We start from the raw sequence: 19365 nt of genomic DNA on the forward strand, positions 1-19365 counted from the left end.
AGACACGCAGGATGATCAGAGGCAGCTGCTGTTCAGCCTGAGCTGGTGACTTTCAGCCAAACACTCTTCAAAGTTTTCCTCCTCACAAACTTGACACATGAAATTGTTCCTCTGTTCGGGAACTTTGAGCCGGTGACAGTCTGAATCCAGTCCAGCGAGCCGCCCCGCAACAAACCGTGAACATGCCCATCATCGAGCACCTGTCGGACGCGGACGTGGAGCGTTTGGCGCTGGAGCGCGTCGTCCCGGCGCTGCTGTCCGACGGCTTCTGCTTCGTGGACGGGCTCCTCGGGGCGCTGGCCGGGGACGTCGTGCTGGACCAGGTGAAGGAGATGCACCGCTCCGGAGCGCTGCAGGACGGCCGGCTGGCGGGCTCCGTCCCCGGCGTCCACCGGAGGAGCATCCGCGGGGATAAGACCGCCTGGGTGAGCGGCTCGGAGCGCGGCTGCGAGGCCGTCAGCTTCCTGCTCAACCTGATCGATAAGCTGATCTCCGTGTGCGCCAGCCGGCTGGGAGGCAAAGCCATCCGGGAGAGGTCCAAGGTGAGATGTGATGAAGTGTGGCTGAAGCAAGAACTGACAGTTAAGATCCGTTTAAAGGTGCATTATGTAGATTTTTAATTCAGAATTTAAATCAGAATCGGCTTTATTGTGCACAAACAGGCTGCTGACTCCAGTTAAGTTTGCTCTCACTGTGCAGGGATTATGTTTTAAACATTGAATTAAAAAATAAATTAAAAAAATGAAATATTAAGACTAATATAAGAACAAGAAATTAATAGTGCATGCTTCAATCACTGTTCTGGGACCTTATTTTCCTCTGAGAACAGCTTGTTTGTTCACGTATGGAGTCAGTTTGTGTTATTACCTCGTTAATATTGTGAATATTCTTCTTTAAAACTACGTAATGCACCTTTTGCACCTGCATGTTTTTGCAGTTATGGCAACAGTAAGTGATGATGGAGACTTCAAGAGTTTGGATTTCAGGTTTAGGTGCATTGAAAGTGTTTGAAATGTTCTCTCAAACATCTTTAAATACTTGTTTAATTTCTTAATGTTTAGATTAGAAATGTTTCAGACGTCCCTGCAGCCGCAGAGGAGTAAAGCTGCTCGGCCAATAAACACAAAATCAGTCGCAGGAGGAAGTTTATTAAGCAAAGTTCAAAGATTTTAAACTGAGTTGCGCGTGTTGCTAAGCTAACGGGCTGATATGAGCAGCATCTGGGCGTTTTTCTCACGTTTTTACTGACTGTTGGCTGTTTTTTTTCACTGCAATATATAAATACACGAGTCAAGAAGAAGGAGAAGTCCAAACTTGACTTTCTTTGTTAATTTATTCTACAAAAAAATGGGGAAAAAAAGCTTTTTTACAACATTTACAAACGTTCCCAAAAGTTTTACCAATAGTGGAAAAAATTCAATAAACTGTTTAAAATGTAATTTAATGAATTTAAAGTTTTTTTTTTTAAGGATCTATTTTCTGCAAACAGTTTATTATGGTGATTTTTAAAGGAGCAGTCTGTAGTTTAGGAGTAGAAATGTTAATGAGCAGAGAAAGATCTTCACTGGCTGATTTTAACTAAATAAACAAACTATTTGTTTTCATGACTGAATAAACAAACTGACCTTAAAGGAAAACAGTTTATACTGTTTTACTTTGTTTATATGTGGCGGACCCTGCCACCTTTCTAGCTTCCAACAGTGTCCTGGGACCTTATTTTCCTCTGAGAACAGCTGGTTTATTCACTGATGGACAAAAAGTTTGAATTTCTACATCGTGCTCCTTTAATGTTTAATGATCAGTCAGGAAGACGGGATCCAACGGTTGGACTTTTAAAAGTTTTGAACTAAGCTGATAATTTGTAGGTTAATTAAATGTTTGACTTTGTTTGACTGCAGGATCTTAATTAACCCTTTCACTTTTTTTCTGCCTACATACTTATATTTATATAAAATCTGCTGTTTTAATTAAACTATTCAATGTAAACTGCATCGTAGTTGCACTTAAAACAGACTAATAAATAATAAGGTGTGATCTGAAGTCATCCTCTTTGCCCTCCTACATATCAGGACTCACCTCCAGCTTAAAGCACTCTGCCAGAAATCTGTTTTATATGACTCAGATTTTAAACTTGATGTAAGAATGTAAAAATAGATTGTACATGAATTTTATGTCATCGACTACCGCAACTCCCTGTAGACGCGTCTCTCTCAAAAGTCCTCCAACTAAGCGTCTTTACATTGTTCACCCGTGTCTTTTAGATTTATTTTTTAAAATGAATTTAATCATTTTTAAGGCTCCAACTTAAATGGCTTTCAGATATCTGTATTCATGAAAGGGTTCATCTCAACCTGCTCGTACCGACTTAACTTTAGTTATCAACATGGTCGTAAAACAATGAAATGCTTAATTTATGATTACAGCCATAAACACATGATATAAGGAGCTTTAACAGGGGGAAGTAAACAACACTGAGATCCCAAAGCAGTTGTGTTACAGTAAAATAAACCCAGAAACAGAAATATGAAGGTAAATGCAGGTTTATTGTAGCTTGTGGCTTGAATCTGAATATGGAAACGTCGAGTGCCTTCACATGAAAACCAAACCTTCTGGAACAAAACCTCCAAACAACGTGTCGACGTGACTTCACGCAGAGTGAAAAGCTCCCCGGTCACAGATGAAGTTCTGATTGTCAGATATTTGTTTTAGTTATTTTCTAAAGCTTGAATGGAAACATTTGCTGCTTCAAGCTGCTCAAAGTATTTTTGTGTTTTGGACTTTTGATCAGACAAATAAAAACATCTGAACTTCACTTCTTACCTGCATTTTTTCAATATTTTCTAACGTTTCAGTGCCTCCGTGCCCGCGGCAGCAATGTTATGCGATATCTCAAAAATGCCTTGAGGGAAAATATTTGAATTTTTTGCCATTGATGCCATAATTAGGATAACATTTTAAATATATCTGATAGGAGACACTGATTAAAATATTAGATTTGATATCCAAAAGGAGGTTAAATTCACTGTGACATCGTAATATTCTTTTAAAAAATGCTCCAGCCGTTATTCGACGCCGTAGCTCAGGATCAGTAACTTGACCGGCGTGCGGAGGCGCACAGCTGCCAGACGGTAATTTGAGTACAGACAAAAGAAAAACTGAGTGATGGAGAGAAAATGAAAATAGTTGTGAGCTCTGGTTTTATATTTTCTTTTAAGTCACATTTTAGTAATTTGCTTGTTAGTATAAGTTTCTAAAATCAGCTTCATGATGTTAAAGTGGGCTCACCTTTTCATAGATATCATTGTGCGTGTTTCTGTCGCTGTGGCGGCTTCGTTTTGATTGTAGATTAATTTAGTTCAGTAATATGTTTCCGTGCAAAAACAAGTAATTTTTAGGAAATAGAAAATACAAAAAGCTGCTTATTAGAGCAACAAGTCGTGAAGAAGAGAGTACAGCTTCACCAATCAGGAGCACGACCCGCAGCGGGCTGGTTTTACAGTTAGTCTTTGCATTAAAACGTGACTCGTTCATTTTACATGTTTATTTTTTATATGTTGCTTAAATTTGTTGTTTATTTGCTCAAAGTTCGGTGACTAGTTTTATCGCACACACACACAGACACACACACACACCTGTTCATGTGTGACAGCTCATAAAGACATGCAGATGTAGCAGTGAACATTCTCACGTACGCAACTATTCACTTCCTCACTCCTCCTCAGCACACACTCATGCTCGCTCGCTCACTCACATACACACACCCAATATGATATCCATAACACACACATGCACACACACACACACACACACACACACACACACACGCACACACACACACAAGCACACACACTCACTCATTCAGCATGTCCGTCCTGTCTTCACGTGCAGCAGTAAACACAGAGTCCTTATCTCCACGTGTGTCCGTGTGTTATCTGATGCAACTTCTTAAGAAAACAGGTCAACCCAGTTACAATAGGAACACACACACACACACACACACACACACACACACACACACACACACACACACACACACACACACACAGATTTATGTGGAGATGCTGCAGGAAAATAAACAGCAAAGATCAGCAGGATTATAAACTTTCATCTTTCAGGTTTTTGTTCTTAAAACTTTTAAGATTCAAGAAACTGTAGTTGTAGTATCTAAGCTACACAACCCCCCAAAAACACTTTACAAACGAAGTAAGAGATAATAGTCACAGAAATGAATTCTTCGTGGAGGAGTGTTGAAGATGAGTTCAGCCGTCTCACAGCTGCTCTGTCGTCCGGTCGTACGGCAGCAGATACTTGCGTTGAGCAGTAGCTTGCTCTCTGTGCACCACTCCTCAAGATTGTTGATTTCCTCCCGATAATGGCTCTCATTGTTGTTTGTAGTGCAGCCGGTGGGGAGGATCCGGTAGCTGTTCTTATTCTTAAGGGGTGTGAAAACTGAGTGGACAGCAGTGGACATGACATCCTCTGTGGATCTTTTGGTTCTGGAAGCATACTGCTGAGGGTCCAGGCTGGCAGGGATGTTGTCTTCGATGTGCTGGAGAACCAGTTTCTTTTCTACTGGGTTAAGTTGTTAGAGTTGAGAGTGAGCTGTTAAAAATGTCAACTTTAAATCAATTAGCTGACTGGCACATTGGTCAGGGATGTTATCAGGTCCTGCAGCTTTACTCCTTTCCACTCTCGGCAGGATTTTTCTCACATCTGCTGTGGTTACTGAGGTCGGTCCTCTGGAGGCGGAGCATTTTGAGCATTTTGAGCATTTTGAGCATTTTTTCTAACACAAACAAAGAATTTATTCATGGAAAAAAATCGACAGATGAAACAATGTATGAGTTTCGCCACAAATAAACTTTAATCTTGACGGACATGACTGGGAAGGTTTTCTTTGCTACCAGTATGGACCAGAGGAATAATTACAGTGAAGGATTACAAAAAACCTCTCATTTGGGCTGTAGTGTTGTGCTCAAGCCCAGTGTTATGTTTTTCAATCAGCTTCATGTAGTGACTGTAGTGAATGCTGAGCTGAACCAGCAGGGACCAGAGGAATAATTACAGCCAAAGATGAAATTACTTCATATCTGTTGGGCTGTTTTTACTGATACTTGGAGCTAAAATAACAGTGTTAGACTTGATATCCTGTCAGATTCTTTAAACACTCAGATTGTTTTTTTTATCAGAATCCAGAGTGTAACTTTGGCTTTAGTCCTTTTAGTTTGGGAACCGCCGTGTTGTGTCGAAGTTGATTGGAGTGGATCCAGGCGGAGCTGCAGGCAGACTTCAGCCTCACGCTCCACACGTAGCTCTGCCATTAAACCGTCAGCAGACTGGAAACCTGCCAAACAACTGCACAGACTCCCCACACTCCTCCTCTCCCTCCCTCCTTCCTCCTCTCTACTAGGAGATAAGATAAAGCTGAATTGAAAACAGCTCTCCGAGGCGTTTTGTTTTGAATCCTTTTTTTCCCCACAGTGTATCATTTCCTCTCCACCCAGCCCTGCTGTGTTTCTCCGCATAGCTTCACTCCATAGCAGTGCAGCTGCATGATGATGATGATGTGTGTGTGTGTGTGTGTGTGTGTCTGTGTCTGTGTCTGTGTCTGTGTCTGTGTGTGTGTGTGTGTGTGTGTGTGTGTGTGTGTGTGTGTGTGTGTGTACGTGCTTTATTGCAGCATGTAAACAGTCTTTCGTGATTGGCCTGTTTCCCCTCTTTATCAGCGTGGAGGTTTGTCGTCATTGGCAGGCGAGGTAACCCTACGTGCAGCTCCGAAGTCCCTCGCATGCATGCATGTTGCCGGGGGCTTGACTCCCCACGTCACCAACTAACCCTTTCACATTTAAGGAAGGCAGGACTGGTCCGTTCCTTTTGCACACGATGCACGTGTAAACACAAACGCTGACGTCAGTCGGGCTACTACAGGTGTGTTGTTGTTGATGTTGTGTTCAGGGACCCGTGGCTTTGATGAGGGTTCATGCACGTCATGACCGTCCTGTATAAAGTGGTGTGTGTGTTGATTGTGGCAAAGAAAACGAAGGGATCTGGAGTTTAGATTTCATGGAGCGTGTGGAGGTGTCAAGGTCCTCGCACGCATTTGTTTCACAATAACAAGTGTTTGACGATAAAAGCCCTCAAGAGAAAGGAGGTGTTATTGGTCACTATTGTAAATGTGACGTGCTTTACTGTATTTGTCTCTTTAATGAACATTTATACGTGCGTCACAATAAAAGCATAAGATAAGGAGGAAGGAGGTGTGCGTGCCGTGTGGATGTAAAAGACGATGCAGTTTTGTGTAAATCAGCATTTTATAGCTTCATGTTGCTTCAAGAAAAATACTTTCTTCCATTTGACGAGATCATTGATTGATCTTTTCTGCTCCGTGTTTTTATTGTAACATATAAAGTTGACCAATAACTTAAATTTTAACATACAAAAAACACAAAAGAACAACTAAATTGCTGCACATAAAACACAAAAATGTACTAAGTCAACACACAAAAACACAGAAAACAACTATACAAAGGCTCAACCTCCCATCTCATAAAAGACTTCTTATTATTTATTGTCAGTGTCAATGATAATTTCTATAAACGAAGTTGGAGGTGGAGGTCATGTGTCAGATTATTTATGATTGTACATTTTATTTTTATACTGGTTTGTACTTTTGAATAAATATGTATACTTCTGAATCTAAAATACGCTTTAAATGTAATGAAATACTCAAAAGTTGCTGTACTTTTGAAAGTTTTTGAGTTTTTTTAATATCTCAAACAAAAACATGTCTCAGACTCAGTGAAGCTCTGATGAAGTTTTGGTATATTTTATTGTGGAAAATCATCTTTTCTAATCAAAATAATAAAAAACATGATATACTGTAGTCGAATCCTCTTAACATTTATAAATGTTTATATGATTATATAAGAAAACTGTAATTAAAATGTTCAGTTTCAGCCTGATGAGCAACAACATCTTTATACCTGCGCCCTCAGGCTGCAACAACCAATCAGAAAAGGAATAAAATCTTACTTCATACACCTGAAACAATAACACAAAAGACTCTAAAATAGTTGATTGATATGAAGCTGCAGCAGTGAAATGACCTTTAGTAACCCCACAGTCGTGGTGTGTGTTCGCGGCAGAGGATCAGCTGTTGGTTTTTCCTGAAGGGAATCCACACTTGTAGCCGTGTTGATGTTGACACAGTCTCATGTCTGATAATCGTCTGCCGCTCTCTGTTTATCAGCCGCTTCCTGTTCGGGTCAACAGGTCCCGGCGCTGCAGGGAAACTCAACCCCCCCCGGTCCTGTCTGGAAACCCACAATACTCCACATGGTTTTCACTGTGAAGTTTTCAGAGTTCAGTCTCGTACGTTTTCAGTCATTGTTGTTCTGTGAGCGCAGTTTGAAATATATTTTTACACTTGAAACTTTTCCTCGACCTCATTTCAGTAATATCAGTATCCTCAATCAATCAATCAATCAATCAAAGTATATTTATGTAGCACCTTTCAAACAAATCAAAGTGTAGTTCAAAGTGCTTTTGAAAAACATGGAATATTAAGAAAACAAAACAAACAACTGTTTAAATTAAGTGGTTAAAAAAAGAGAATAAAAGATAAAAACAAGCAGTAAAAATAACAATAAAGATAAAATTTGCGTCTTTTTGAACCAGGCAAAACTTTGTCGGGTGCAGATCCGGACCCTCCGGAGGAATACAGAGAGAGCTCAGAGATGACTTTTCTAACTTCTGGGATTAAAAAGTGGATTTATCTTCACTCCTGTTGATCAGCCTGACTGCAGCAGTGATCCGGAGGCGACCTCCACTGTCGGGTGTTTCTGTTCTGTAATGTCGGCTGCTGACTGGAGCTGGAGGGGAAATGTACTTTACTTCATGAACATTCAGAGGAAACTTCAGAGGAAAAGTGTGGCTGATTCATTTTCTCACACTCTCCCAACAACACACACACGCACACGCACACACACACACACACACATGCACAAGTCATGAAAACATGAGCACCCATGAATGCAGTTTGTGTACGTGCAGCTGAAGCCGTCGGCACAAAACCACAACACACACCCCCTGATGTACAAAAGATGTATTGGCAAATCACACACACACGCACACACGTAGAGGAAGTTTCTGTAATCCTTTCTGTCAACATCACTTCTCTTGAATCAGCATGTCAGATCACGCAGCGACATTTAATTAATTTTAACCACAACTTTCTTTCTCATGAACAGTGTTGATGAGCGCCGACGTTAACGGGTCATTTATCTACTTTTTAACCTTTTGGTGTAATTTGTTGTCGCGTTGTTGCGTCTTCTCCTCTGCTGAGCTCATTTTATTTAGAAAAACTTTTGTCTGTTAGTGAATGAAGAGAGACAGATAATTTATTGATCCCGTTTGAATTGTGTCATGAATCACACATGTCTAAATATCAGACTGTGAAAAAACGTCATTATAAAGACGACACAGTTAGCGACGTCGTCTCGTTGAACGCTCACCAAAACCCTGTACCTAATTTTAATTAGATGCATAAAAGTGATGTTGAAACTTTTGGTTTTGCATGTTTGTGTTTTAATTAGAGCTGCAACGATTATTTGATTAGTTGTCAAATATAAAATTAATCTCCAACTATTTTTATAATCAATTAAAGTTTTCTGATTCTAGTTTCTTAAATGTGAATATTTTCTGGTTTCTTTCCTCCTCTGTGAGCGTGTTTGAGGACGTCATCTCGGGACATTTCTCACCATTTTCTGACATTTTATGGATCAAACACCTGACTGATTAATCGAGAAAATAACTGACAGATTAATAATTGTTGCAAACTGAGGTCTGATGGAAACTGTGTTGTCTGTGTGTCTCTCTAGGCCATGGTGGCGTGTTACCCAGGAGACGGGGCAGGTTACGTCAAACACGTGGACAACCCGAACCGCGACGGACGCTGCATCACCTGCATCTACTACCTCAACAAGAACTGGAACGCCAAGGTGCGTTCAGGGACCTCTGTCTTCTGTTTTTGACCTCTGACCTTTGATCTCTTCACAATCAGTAGTGTGTAGACTGTGAGACACAACAGACGTAAAATAAGAGAAAATAATGTGTTTATTTCAAAGTTTGACACTAATGTCCAGACGTGTGAGCAGAACAGGTCATCTTTGTGAAACAATCACACTCATGTCGTCCTTCACGCTCCAGTCAGCTGATCTTTGTTGTTGTTGTTGTCGATCAGGAGCACGGCGGCATCCTCAGGATCTTTCCCGAGGGGAAATCCTACGTGGCCGACATCGAGCCGCTGTTCGACCGGCTGCTCTTCTTCTGGTCCGACCGCAGGAACCCACATGAGGTGCAGCCCTCCTACGCCACCAGGTAACCAAGCAACCAATCAATCAGCCAATCAGCCAATCAATCAGTGATCCTGACAGCTTTGTTCAGTTGATGCTGAGGGAAGAAAGCTTAGAGGTATCCGCATCCTGCATTTTTATTGATAAATGAGTTTATCTCACAAATCTTGGATACCGATGTAAATATTTTAAACCTGACTGGAACATTTCTCGTCTCTATGGAAGTGTGTCGACTTGATTATAAAATAAAACCTTTACGTCTTTAAAACAAGATCTTATTTATTAGAATTTAGTTTGAAAAATGCAACTGGATCTTCATTTAAGTAACAACAACAGTATCGTGGTCCAACACATCTTGTTTTAGGAGTTCGTCGTGTTTGTTTTCCAGCTGTTAGAGAAATGTTGAGTAAAAACCGCAATATTTTTCCCTTTTGAATTCAGTGGAGGGAAAGACGGACGTCTCCCACAGGGGTAATGCTAAACTGAAATGATGAATTATAATATTATTTTGCTTCCATAACATGTCGTCTGTCAGACTTGTGCAAAGAAAATGTCCAAAATACACATTTATGTGTTTATTTAAGTTCTGGAAATAAATTAATTTATGGATTTAAACATGAAATATCTGGAAAAAAACAAAACAAAGTTGATTTATAAAGTTATATATGATTTCTAGCATCGTTTGGCCAGAGAAAATCTGATATTGTGACGCAGCCACATTTTATCCCTAAAAACATGGAGAAAATTGATTTTTATTTATGTCTGTTGTGTTTTCTGATTTATGGAGTGATTTAAAGAGATATCCAAACTTCTCTCTGTAAAAACCTTTGACTCAAACACGTCAACAACGTGAAACAAGAAGTCAGAACCTGCCTTCATCCAGCGTTCACGTTCGTGCTCGTGTTTCTGCAAATTTAAACATAAAATATAAATAATAAACAATTGTATTTATTTAAGCTGGAGAATCATCTCAGAAAGTCCCTTCACAGGATTTAAAGTTTTTAGTCTCAAGTTCTGTTTTTACGGTTTATGTGATACAGCAGAATAAAATGTATAACTATATCTCGATTTTAAATATAAAAAAACTTAACGTAAACTGAAAACTGCTGTCAGTTTATGTTCAGGCAGTGAGGACAAACACTTCACGGGTAATTGGCGCCATCTGCTGTCACGAATGTGTAAAAACAAATAAGAATCTCTTAAATTCTCTGTCGATGTTTTTATTTACATCTTTATTAGATTCCTTATTTGTGTCGACATGTTACTGAATGTTTTTAATAACGTAGCTGTGGTTTGTGTTTCAGGTACGCCATCACTGTTTGGTATTTTGACTCTGCAGAGAGAGCCGAGGCAAAGAGACGCTTCAGAGACCTGACAGGTAAACACAAACAAACAAACAAACAAACACACACACACACACAGTGGGAACCATTAGAGGTCGTTGATTTTAATTAATTTTCATTGAATCACATTCAACAAACCCTCAGACACATATTTTTATTATATTTACGTACACATCTCTGTAAAATGTTCTGAGGTCCGCAGAATATTAAATGGTACCGAGATGAATGAATCCAAACGTAGCTGTCATATTTTACTGACGGGTCAGAACAAGTTTACATTCAGAACTCAACAGCCAATCAGACGGCAGTAAAGTCAGCCGACATAAAGAGCGAGTTCATTTACAGCCTGTTTTCATTTAAGCAGCAGAAAAGTTGCTTACAGCTCTCTCGCTCGGCCTCCCCACTCTCTCCTCTCTCTCTCTCCTCCTCCTCCTGCTCCCCCTCCCCACTCTCTCTCTCCTCCTTGACCTCACCCCTTCTTCTCACTCACCTCCTTCTGCTCTCTCTCCCCCTCCCCACTCTCTCCTCCTCCTTGCTCTCACTCTCTCCCTCTCTCTCTCCCACTCTCCTCCTCCTTGCCATCGCCCTCCCTCCTCACCCCTTCTTCTCACTCTTTCCCTCCCCTTCTTCTCTCTCACCTCCTTCTGCTCTCTCTCGCCCCTTCTTCTCACTCTTTCCCTCCCCTTCTCACTCACCTCCTTCTGCTCTCTCTCTCCTTCTCCCTCCTCCTCCTTGCTCTCCCTCTCTCCTCTCTCTCTCCCACTCCTCCTCCTCGCCCTCTCCCCTTCTTCTCACTCTTTCCCTCCTCCTCGCCCTCTCCCCTTCTTCTCACTCTTTCCCTCCCCCTCCCTCCTCGCCCCGTCTTCTCACTCACCTCCTTCTGCTCTCTCTCTCCTTCTCCCTCCTCCTCCTTGCTCTCCTCTCTCTCCTTCTCCCTCCTCCTCCTTGCTCTCCCTCTCTCCTCTCTCTCTCTCTCCCTCCTCCTCCTCGCCCTCACCCCTTCTTCTCACTCTTCCCCTCCCCTTCTTCTCACTCACCTCCTTCTGCTCTCTCTCTCCTCCTCCTTGCTCCTGCCCTCTCTCCTCCTCGCCCTCGCCCTCCCTCCTCAACCCTTCTTCTCTCTCCTCCTCCTTGCACCCACTCTCCTCTCTCCTCCTCCTTTCTCTCTCTCCCTCCTCCTCCTCGCCCTCACCCCTTCTTCTCACTCTTTCCCTCCCCTTCTCACTCACCTCCTTCTGCTCCCCCTCTCGCCCTCCCCACTCTCCTCTCTCCTCCTGCTCTCTCTCCTCCTCCTTGCTCTCCCTCTCTCTCTCGCCCTCCTCCTCCTTGCACCCACTCTCCTCTCTCCTCCTGCTCTCTCTCCCACTCCTCCTCCTCGCCCTCACCCCTTCTTCTCACTCTTTCCCTCCCCTTCTCACTCACCTCCTTCTGCTCTCTCTCTCCCCCTCTCGCCCTCCCCACTCTCCTCTCTCCTCCTCCTCCTTGCTCTCCCTCTCTCTCTCGCCCTCCTCCTCCTTGCACCCACTCTCCTCTCTCCTCCTGCTCTCTCTCCCACTCCTCCTCCTCGCCCTCTCCCCACTCTTTCCCTCTCTCTCCCTCCTCGCCCCTTCTTCTCACTCTTTCCCTCCCCTTCTTCTGCTCTCTCTCTCCTCCTCCTTGCTCCCACTCTCCTCTCTCCTCCTGCTCTCTCTCCTCCTTGCCCTCGCCCTCCCTCCTCAACCCTTCTTCTCTCTTTCCCTCCCCTTCTTCTCTCTCCTCCTCCTTGCACCCACTCTCCTCTCTCCTCCTCCTCCTCCTTCTCACTCTTTCCCTCCCCTTCTCACTCACCTCCTTCTGCTCTCTCTCTCCCCCTCTCGCCCTCCCCACTCTCCTCTCTCCTCCTGCTCTCTCTCTCCTTCTCCCTCCTCCTCCTCCTCGCACCCACTCTCCTCTCTCCTCCTGCTCTCTCCCACTCCTCCTCCTCGCCCTCTCCCCTTCTTCTCACTCTTTCCCTCCCCCTCCCTCCTCGCCCCGTCTTCTCACTCACCTCCTTCTGCTCTCTCTCTCCTTCTCCCTCCTCCTCCTTGCTCTCCCTCTCTCCTCTCTCTCTCCCACTCCTCCTCCTCGCCCTCTCCCCTTCTTCTCACTCTTTCCCTCCCCCTCCCTCCTCGCCCCTTCTTCTCACTCACCTCCTTCTGCTCTCTCTCTCCTCCTCCTTGCTCTCTCTCTCCCTCCTCCTCCTCGCCCCTTCTTCTCACTCTTTCCCTCCCCTTCTTCTCACTCACCTTCTTCTGCTCTCTCTCTCCTCCTCCTTGCTCCCACTCTCCTCTCTCCTCCTGCTCTCTCCTCCTCCTTGCTCTCCCTCTCTCGCCCTCCTCGCCCTCGCCCTCCCTCCTCACCCCTTCTTCTCTCTTTCCCTCCCCTTCTTCTCACTCACCTCCTTCTGCTCTCTCTCCTCCTCCTTGCTCCCACTCTCCTCTCTCCTCCTGCTCTCTCTCCTTCTCTCTCCTCCTCCTTCTGCTCTCTCTCCTCCTCCTTGCTCCCACTCTCCTCTCTCCTCCTGCTCTCTCTCCTTCTCTCTCCTCCTCCTTCTGCTCTCTCTCCCACTCCTCCTCCTCGCCCTCTCCCCTTCTTCTCACTCTTTCCCTCCCCCTCCCTCCTCACCCCTTCTCTCTCTCCATCTCTTCTGTGTTTTAATGTGCTCTTCTTCTTCTGTGTTTTAATGTGCTCTTCTTCTTCTGTGTCTCAGCTCAGCAGAAGGGCAGCAGCTCCAGCTGATTGTGAGGAAACGTCGCCCCCTGGTGTTGGACAGCCTGACCTGCAGGATTCCCTCCGCCTCTGAAAGCTTCTGGAAAAGCTGAAAGAAAAGAAAAGAAAAAAAAAAAGACTTTTCACTGTGTGCTGGAGAGAACGACCTGCCTGCTGCGAGCGCCGCGCTCACCTCACGAGTGATGCGTTCAGGTGACCCGCCGCTGCTCTGGACTTTTCCTGCTTCACGTGATGTTTGTGCAATAATCTCTGCCGAGAGCAAAAAACGTGGACTGCACCTTAAAAGCTTCGCCGTTAGAGATGGAAGAGAGATGGAAAACAGAGTTTGAGTTTACAGACATGATGCGTTATCACAGGAGTGTTGTAGAGAGACGTACCTGCGTTTATGTTTGCATTTCACTTTGCACCAATATGAAAACTTTGTTTCTTTGTTTTTTTTTTAGTAAATGATGCAGAAAAAGATGTTTGGGGTAAATTTATAATGATTGAAATCCCCAGAAAGTTTACTGTTTATAGTGCACTGATGTCATTTTTGAGAATAAAGTTTATTGTGAAACTGTAAAAATAAGAAATAAGAGGCTGTTCAGACCTGGTATCAACAGCACAGCACGTGTCCTGGACCACATCAGAGGATCGCCCACTCAGCTGACGTCCTCTGTGAAACAAGAAGAAGAAGCAACAACAGCCAGATTGGATTACACACTGTCTGTTTCAACGTCACCAGACTCCCTTAACAAAATGTGTAATTTTAAGAGTTTAGTTTCATGAGGAGAAACTTAACAAACTTTGTGAAGCGGCTTCAACAAATTCTGAATCATTGGTGCCTTCTTGTCAATTCAGCATTAAATCAAAACATGAAGTTGTTTGTTTCCTTGTTAGAAGTGTCAGTTTGTACCAGCCTCTCTGCCGTCTTACCTGCCAACATTTAGCAGCTGTTTGAACACTTGTTTCAATCCATTTCACCACTCAATTTATGAAAGAAGACCTTTTTTTTTTTACAAATATTAATATAGTAACCAATACATGCTACTTCTTGGAGAAAGTCACCAGACTCCCTTTAAAAAACACTCAATTTAGTGAGTTTTTGAGTTAGAGGAAACTTTATAAACGTTGTGAGACACTGCCTCTGACAGTTTCTTAATTATTTGGGCCTTCTTGTACGTTCAGCATTAAATTTGAATTAAAGTTGTTATTTTTCTTGTAAAAAGTGTCAGTTCGTCGTGTTTGAACACAATGACAAGACAACACTCTATTGACGCTAAACATGTCAAATTTTACAACTACAGTAACCACTAAAGGCTACTTGAGGAGAAAGCCACCAGACTCCATTAGAAAAAAGCTCAATTTAGTGAGTTGTTGAGTTAGGAGAAACTTTATAAACTTTGTGAAACGCTGTCTCTGATAAAGTCGTAATTATTTGGGCCTTCTTGTAAATTCTGCAAATGTTCTTCATTAAATTCTTTCTTTGTGTAAAAAACGTGGTGTCTGTTGCAGTGATGTGGTCAGAAGTGGTCAGTCAGGACGGATGTTGACTCACTCTTTAGATTCATTTAGAGAAATATTGACCTTGTCCATTAAAGTTTAATGTTTTGTACGTCCTCTCTCTCAGCTGCTGTCGTGACTTTATGATCTGATCATTTTGGAGAAACTCTGACTGATGTTGTTGAATCTTAAAATGGTCGCCGGCGCTCTCTGTGCGCTCCGTCCTCCGCCGGTGGAGAAGGACGAAGAGGAGATAGATCCACTGATGCAGCAGATTTGACGGGCGGCGTGTGAAGCGGCTGTCACACAGCGAGCGTACGAGGGCGGATGAATAATTGATGCTCTGTTCAAACGGCTCCTCAGAGACGTTATTGAGCCCGAGTCTCCGTCCTGAAAGAATAACGCTCGCTGCCAACTCACACCTTTAAAACTGATGTGTCAGTTCACTGCGGCCTGAGTGAGTTTCTAACACGACATGTTGCTGCAACGACTGAGTGTTGGACGAGAAACGTTTAGTCTCAAAACGTTGCATGTTGATGATTTCGCTCAGTGGCCCCTGAAGTAAAGTGTCTGGGCTTCATCTGAAGCTTTTAAAGGAATAGTTTCAGCTTTTGGAAACTATTTGCTCTTTTTCCACACGATATCAACTCCATGTGTTAAAGGTCCCGAAAGCTCCCGAGAAAAAATATAATAAATCTTTAAAACACAAATTTCTGTGAATTATTTTCACTTTTTTTTCAGGAGAACTGTTTTTTTTGTGAGATTGAGTGAAAGTTTTTATTTAATTATTTTCCAAATCATCAAAATCGTCACGTGTCAAATCAAGTGGGAAACATTTTTTCAACATTTTTCAATTTAAAGAAAAAAATTTCAGGAGAAAAAAAAAAGAATATTTCAGGTGAAATTTTTTTTTAAAAAGCAAAAAGTTTGTGAGGAATTTTTTGTGAAATTGAGTGAAAAAATAAATTTCAGAAGGAAATGTTTTTACATGAACTATTTAAAAAATAATTCATTTGTGAAACAGTGAAAGAGAATTTTCACGAGTGAAATCGAGCGAAATTTTAAAAAAAAATTTCAAGAGCAAAGAAAACTGATTGGAAACGTTTTTTTTTCTGATTTTTCTTTGAAATTTAAATAGTTCATGTAAAAACATTCCCTCCTGAAATTTATTTCTCCACTCAGTTCACACTTGAAATGTTTTATTTTGTATCTCATGAAATTTTTTTTTTCAACACGTGAATTACTTTTTTTCTTTCAAAAAGAAAAAAAAGAGCTAATTTTCCACTCACTTTCCCCTCAATGTTCACATGTTAAACCGAGTAGGGAAGAAATCCAGGAGTAAAAACTTCTTTGTGTGAAATGTTTTGGTTTGTTTTAGTCAATTTCACACAAGAAAATGTTCTTTCTTTTCTTCAAACATGTAATAAAAGTTTCTCCTGAAAAAACTTTCATGCGTAAAAACAAGTGGTGGAAAAAAAGTAAAAACTCCAATAACTTATTTTTTCATATATGTGAAACTTTTTTTCATTTGGTTACACACATGAACATTTCTTCTGGAAAACATTTTTTTTCAGTTTCACACGTGATTATTTATTTATTTATTTATTTATTTTAGTCCATGTAAAAAATTTCCTCCTGAAATTTATTTTCCACTCGATTTCACACTTAAAAACTTCAGAAGGTTTTTTGGATGTTTTTACTCCTGAAATCGATCAGAAACATTTCAGGAGGAAATTTTTTACAAAAAAGAAAACAGATTGAAAAGAAGTTTCACACATACGGAAAAATATATGGACAATACATATGTATATATATATATATATATATATGTATATATGTATATATATATATATATATATATATATATATATATATATATACACACATATGGACTAAAAAAAGAAGAACATTTTCATTTCACTCGTTTTTACACATGAAAGTTTTTTCAGGAGAAACTTTTTTTTACATTTTTGAAACTGAGTGGAATTTTATTTTATTTCACAAAGAAAAAAAAAAGTTTTCAGGTGTGAAATTGAGTGAAAAAAACATTTTCTGGAGAAATTTCCAAATCTTTTCACTTGGATTCACACATCAGGAAAGAAGTTCTTACTCCTGGATGTTTTCCACACCGCGTTTAATACATGAAAAGGAGTAAAGAAAAAAAGGAAATTTTTATTTATGTATTTAGTAGGAACATTTTTTCGGGGCGACATTTTTTTTACCTGCACATTGTTCAATTTAACGAAAAACTTTTTAGGATAAAAAAATGATGTGGACTATTTAAAAGAAAAGAAAATGAGGAGGGGAAATAATTCATGTCTGAAACGAAGGGAGGAGGAGGATATCAGGAGTAACGAAAAAAATCAGGTATGAAACCGAGTGGATTATTTTTTTTGTGATGATTTCTTTTTTTGGGAGAAATGTTTCTTACAAGGACATTTTAAAATACAAAAACTGAGGAGAAAAAAGAAGCAACAATAATTTCTTTTCACACAGATGGAAAACAGTTGAAGTTTTTACTTTAGAAAGAAAAACTATTTCCATGTGAGCCGCAGGAAATTCACTCAGTTTCACACATTATTTTTTTTTCCAGGAGAAGTTTTTTGTGAGACTGAATTATTTATTTATTTTCAGAATAAACAAAATGTTTCTTTCTCTCAAATTTTGTTTTTTAAAAATGGAAAATGTTCATGTACATAAAGGCTGTAAATATCTCCTCTTGATTTAACACATGATTTTTCTTTTCTTTTGTCCTGAAATATATTTTTGCCTCTCGATTTCACACATGAAATTTTTAAATGAAAATGTTTTTTCTCCTGGAAAAATCACGTTTTCACAGAACAAAAACTAAGACGTTGACCTGTTCTCCAGTCACAGACACAGGAGAGAAACTATTAAGAAACTATTTCTCCTCACGTGGCCCTCAGGGCTTCCGTAGCTGTCTGATAAGCCTGATAATGTTTCACCTTATGTTTTTATTTTTCCTGCTCTTTGAGATTTGTGTTTAAACTGAGTGGACTTAAATTGTAGTTGTAAATTAATAAAATCTGTCTGTTATGTTTCTCACAATGCTGCTGCCGATGTAATAATAAATTAAGATGCTCTGGGACTAAAACAAAAATGTACATTTCTCATATTTTTATGTCACAAACTGATTCTGATCATCTAAACAGATTTAAAGTACTGTAGGTGCTGATAAAGGTTTTGAGCTCACCTGCAGTTTCACCGTTGATCCTCTGGATGTCTCTGCAGCTCCACTCTGGTGAAAACACACCTCACCTCTCCACCTGCTCTGTGTGAACCAGTGTCTTTAACTCTGTGGGAGGAAGAAGAAGAAGAAGAAGAAGAAGAAGAAGAAGAAGAAGAAGAAGAAGAAGAGAGTGTCAGCTGAGGATAATCTGCCTCCACAATGTTTCAATGTTTAGCTCTAAGCATCAGTATCTGACTTTCCTTTTCCTCGAGCTGGATTCTTCTGCTTCATCCACAGCAGGTGGTTGAAGGTGAGCAGCCCTGCAGACCAGACTCTGTGCAAAAAATGTGAGATTTACAAAAAGACAGAAAGCAAACCCTGGGACTTTTGAGAAGACAAAGAAAGAAAAAAGGATATAAAGTAACACGGACACAGAAAAACCTGCAGCCTTTTATCTTCTCAGCCTAACTTCAGCAGAACCAACACCTGCCACACCAAACTCCATTTAAAAAACCTGCCATTTTAAAAAAATATCATCGATGTAGTTGATCACTTAGAGAAGCTTGAAATTGAAGTAGCAAATGTTATTCTCAACAGGCATGCTAGTATTAAATCGTTTTTTAAGATGTACCTCTATAGACCAAACTCCATTCAAAAATGTGCCACTTTAACAATACAATGCTTGTTGACCATCCCATTCTATAATTCTCTTTTAAATTGTGGTTTATCTTTAAATGGTATTTTTGTCTTCATGTTTTGGCACCAATTTGGTACTAAGGATGTGAGATAACAAACAGTAAGAGTAACGCTTAATATTAAGGTTGTTGTAATAAGCATTAATTAATATGTAGTACTGTAAGCTGTATTATCTAAATAACACAAAAGCCCCCCCCAAAAAATCTTTTCTTCCTCCGACTTCAATCTTTATCTTAGCTGGGTTACACATTGAAGTATGTTTTTTATTTTATTTTATATATTTATATCAACTAAATACACATAAATATATGACTTATTCTATGTAGATGTAATGTCTAGTATGTACCGTGTAATCCTCATGTTAAATGCAAAAATAACGCACCTCAATGTTTTCATTAAATTTAAAAGAAGACGTCCTAAATATTTAATTCCCTGTAAACTACACTCGCCTCGCTCTCTGACTGTAGGTTCAGATAACGGACCTGAACATGCGGAGGTTTCATAAAAAGCCGAGGTGTTCATTAAAACTGATCTCTTCAGATCTCTCGGTCTA

The 19365-nt window shown here is 40.8% G+C and overlaps 1 protein-coding gene across 1 annotated transcript; it reads left to right on the forward strand.

The window, feature by feature from the left end:
• Nucleotides 1-14309, forward strand: egln3 (egl-9 family hypoxia-inducible factor 3). The gene is made up of 5 exons (XM_073484495.1): nt 1-542; nt 8880-8999; nt 9242-9378; nt 10658-10731; nt 13425-14309. Exons 1-5 carry the CDS (start codon nt 183-185, stop codon nt 13451-13453), a joined length of 720 nt encoding a protein of 239 aa, XP_073340596.1. The 5' UTR covers nt 1-182; the 3' UTR covers nt 13454-14309.
• The last annotated feature ends 5056 nt before the right edge of the window (nt 14310-19365 follow it).

Source organism: Pagrus major, chromosome 16 (assembly GCF_040436345.1).
Source record: "Pagrus major chromosome 16, Pma_NU_1.0".
NCBI classification, from domain to species: domain Eukaryota; kingdom Metazoa; phylum Chordata; class Actinopteri; order Spariformes; family Sparidae; genus Pagrus; species Pagrus major.

Excerpts from the sequence above, each read along its gene's own strand:
- egln3 (XM_073484495.1), top strand. The coding sequence starts at position 183 with ATGCCCATCATCGAGCACCTGTCGGACGCGGACGTGGAGCGTTTGGCG. Across the intron at positions 543-8,879 it reads CCATCCGGGAGAGGTCCAAG|GCCATGGTGGCGTGTTACCC; the intron begins GTGAGATGTGAT and ends GTGTCTCTCTAG. Across the intron at positions 9,379-10,657 it reads CAGCCCTCCTACGCCACCAG|GTACGCCATCACTGTTTGGT; the intron begins GTAACCAAGCAA and ends TTTGTGTTTCAG.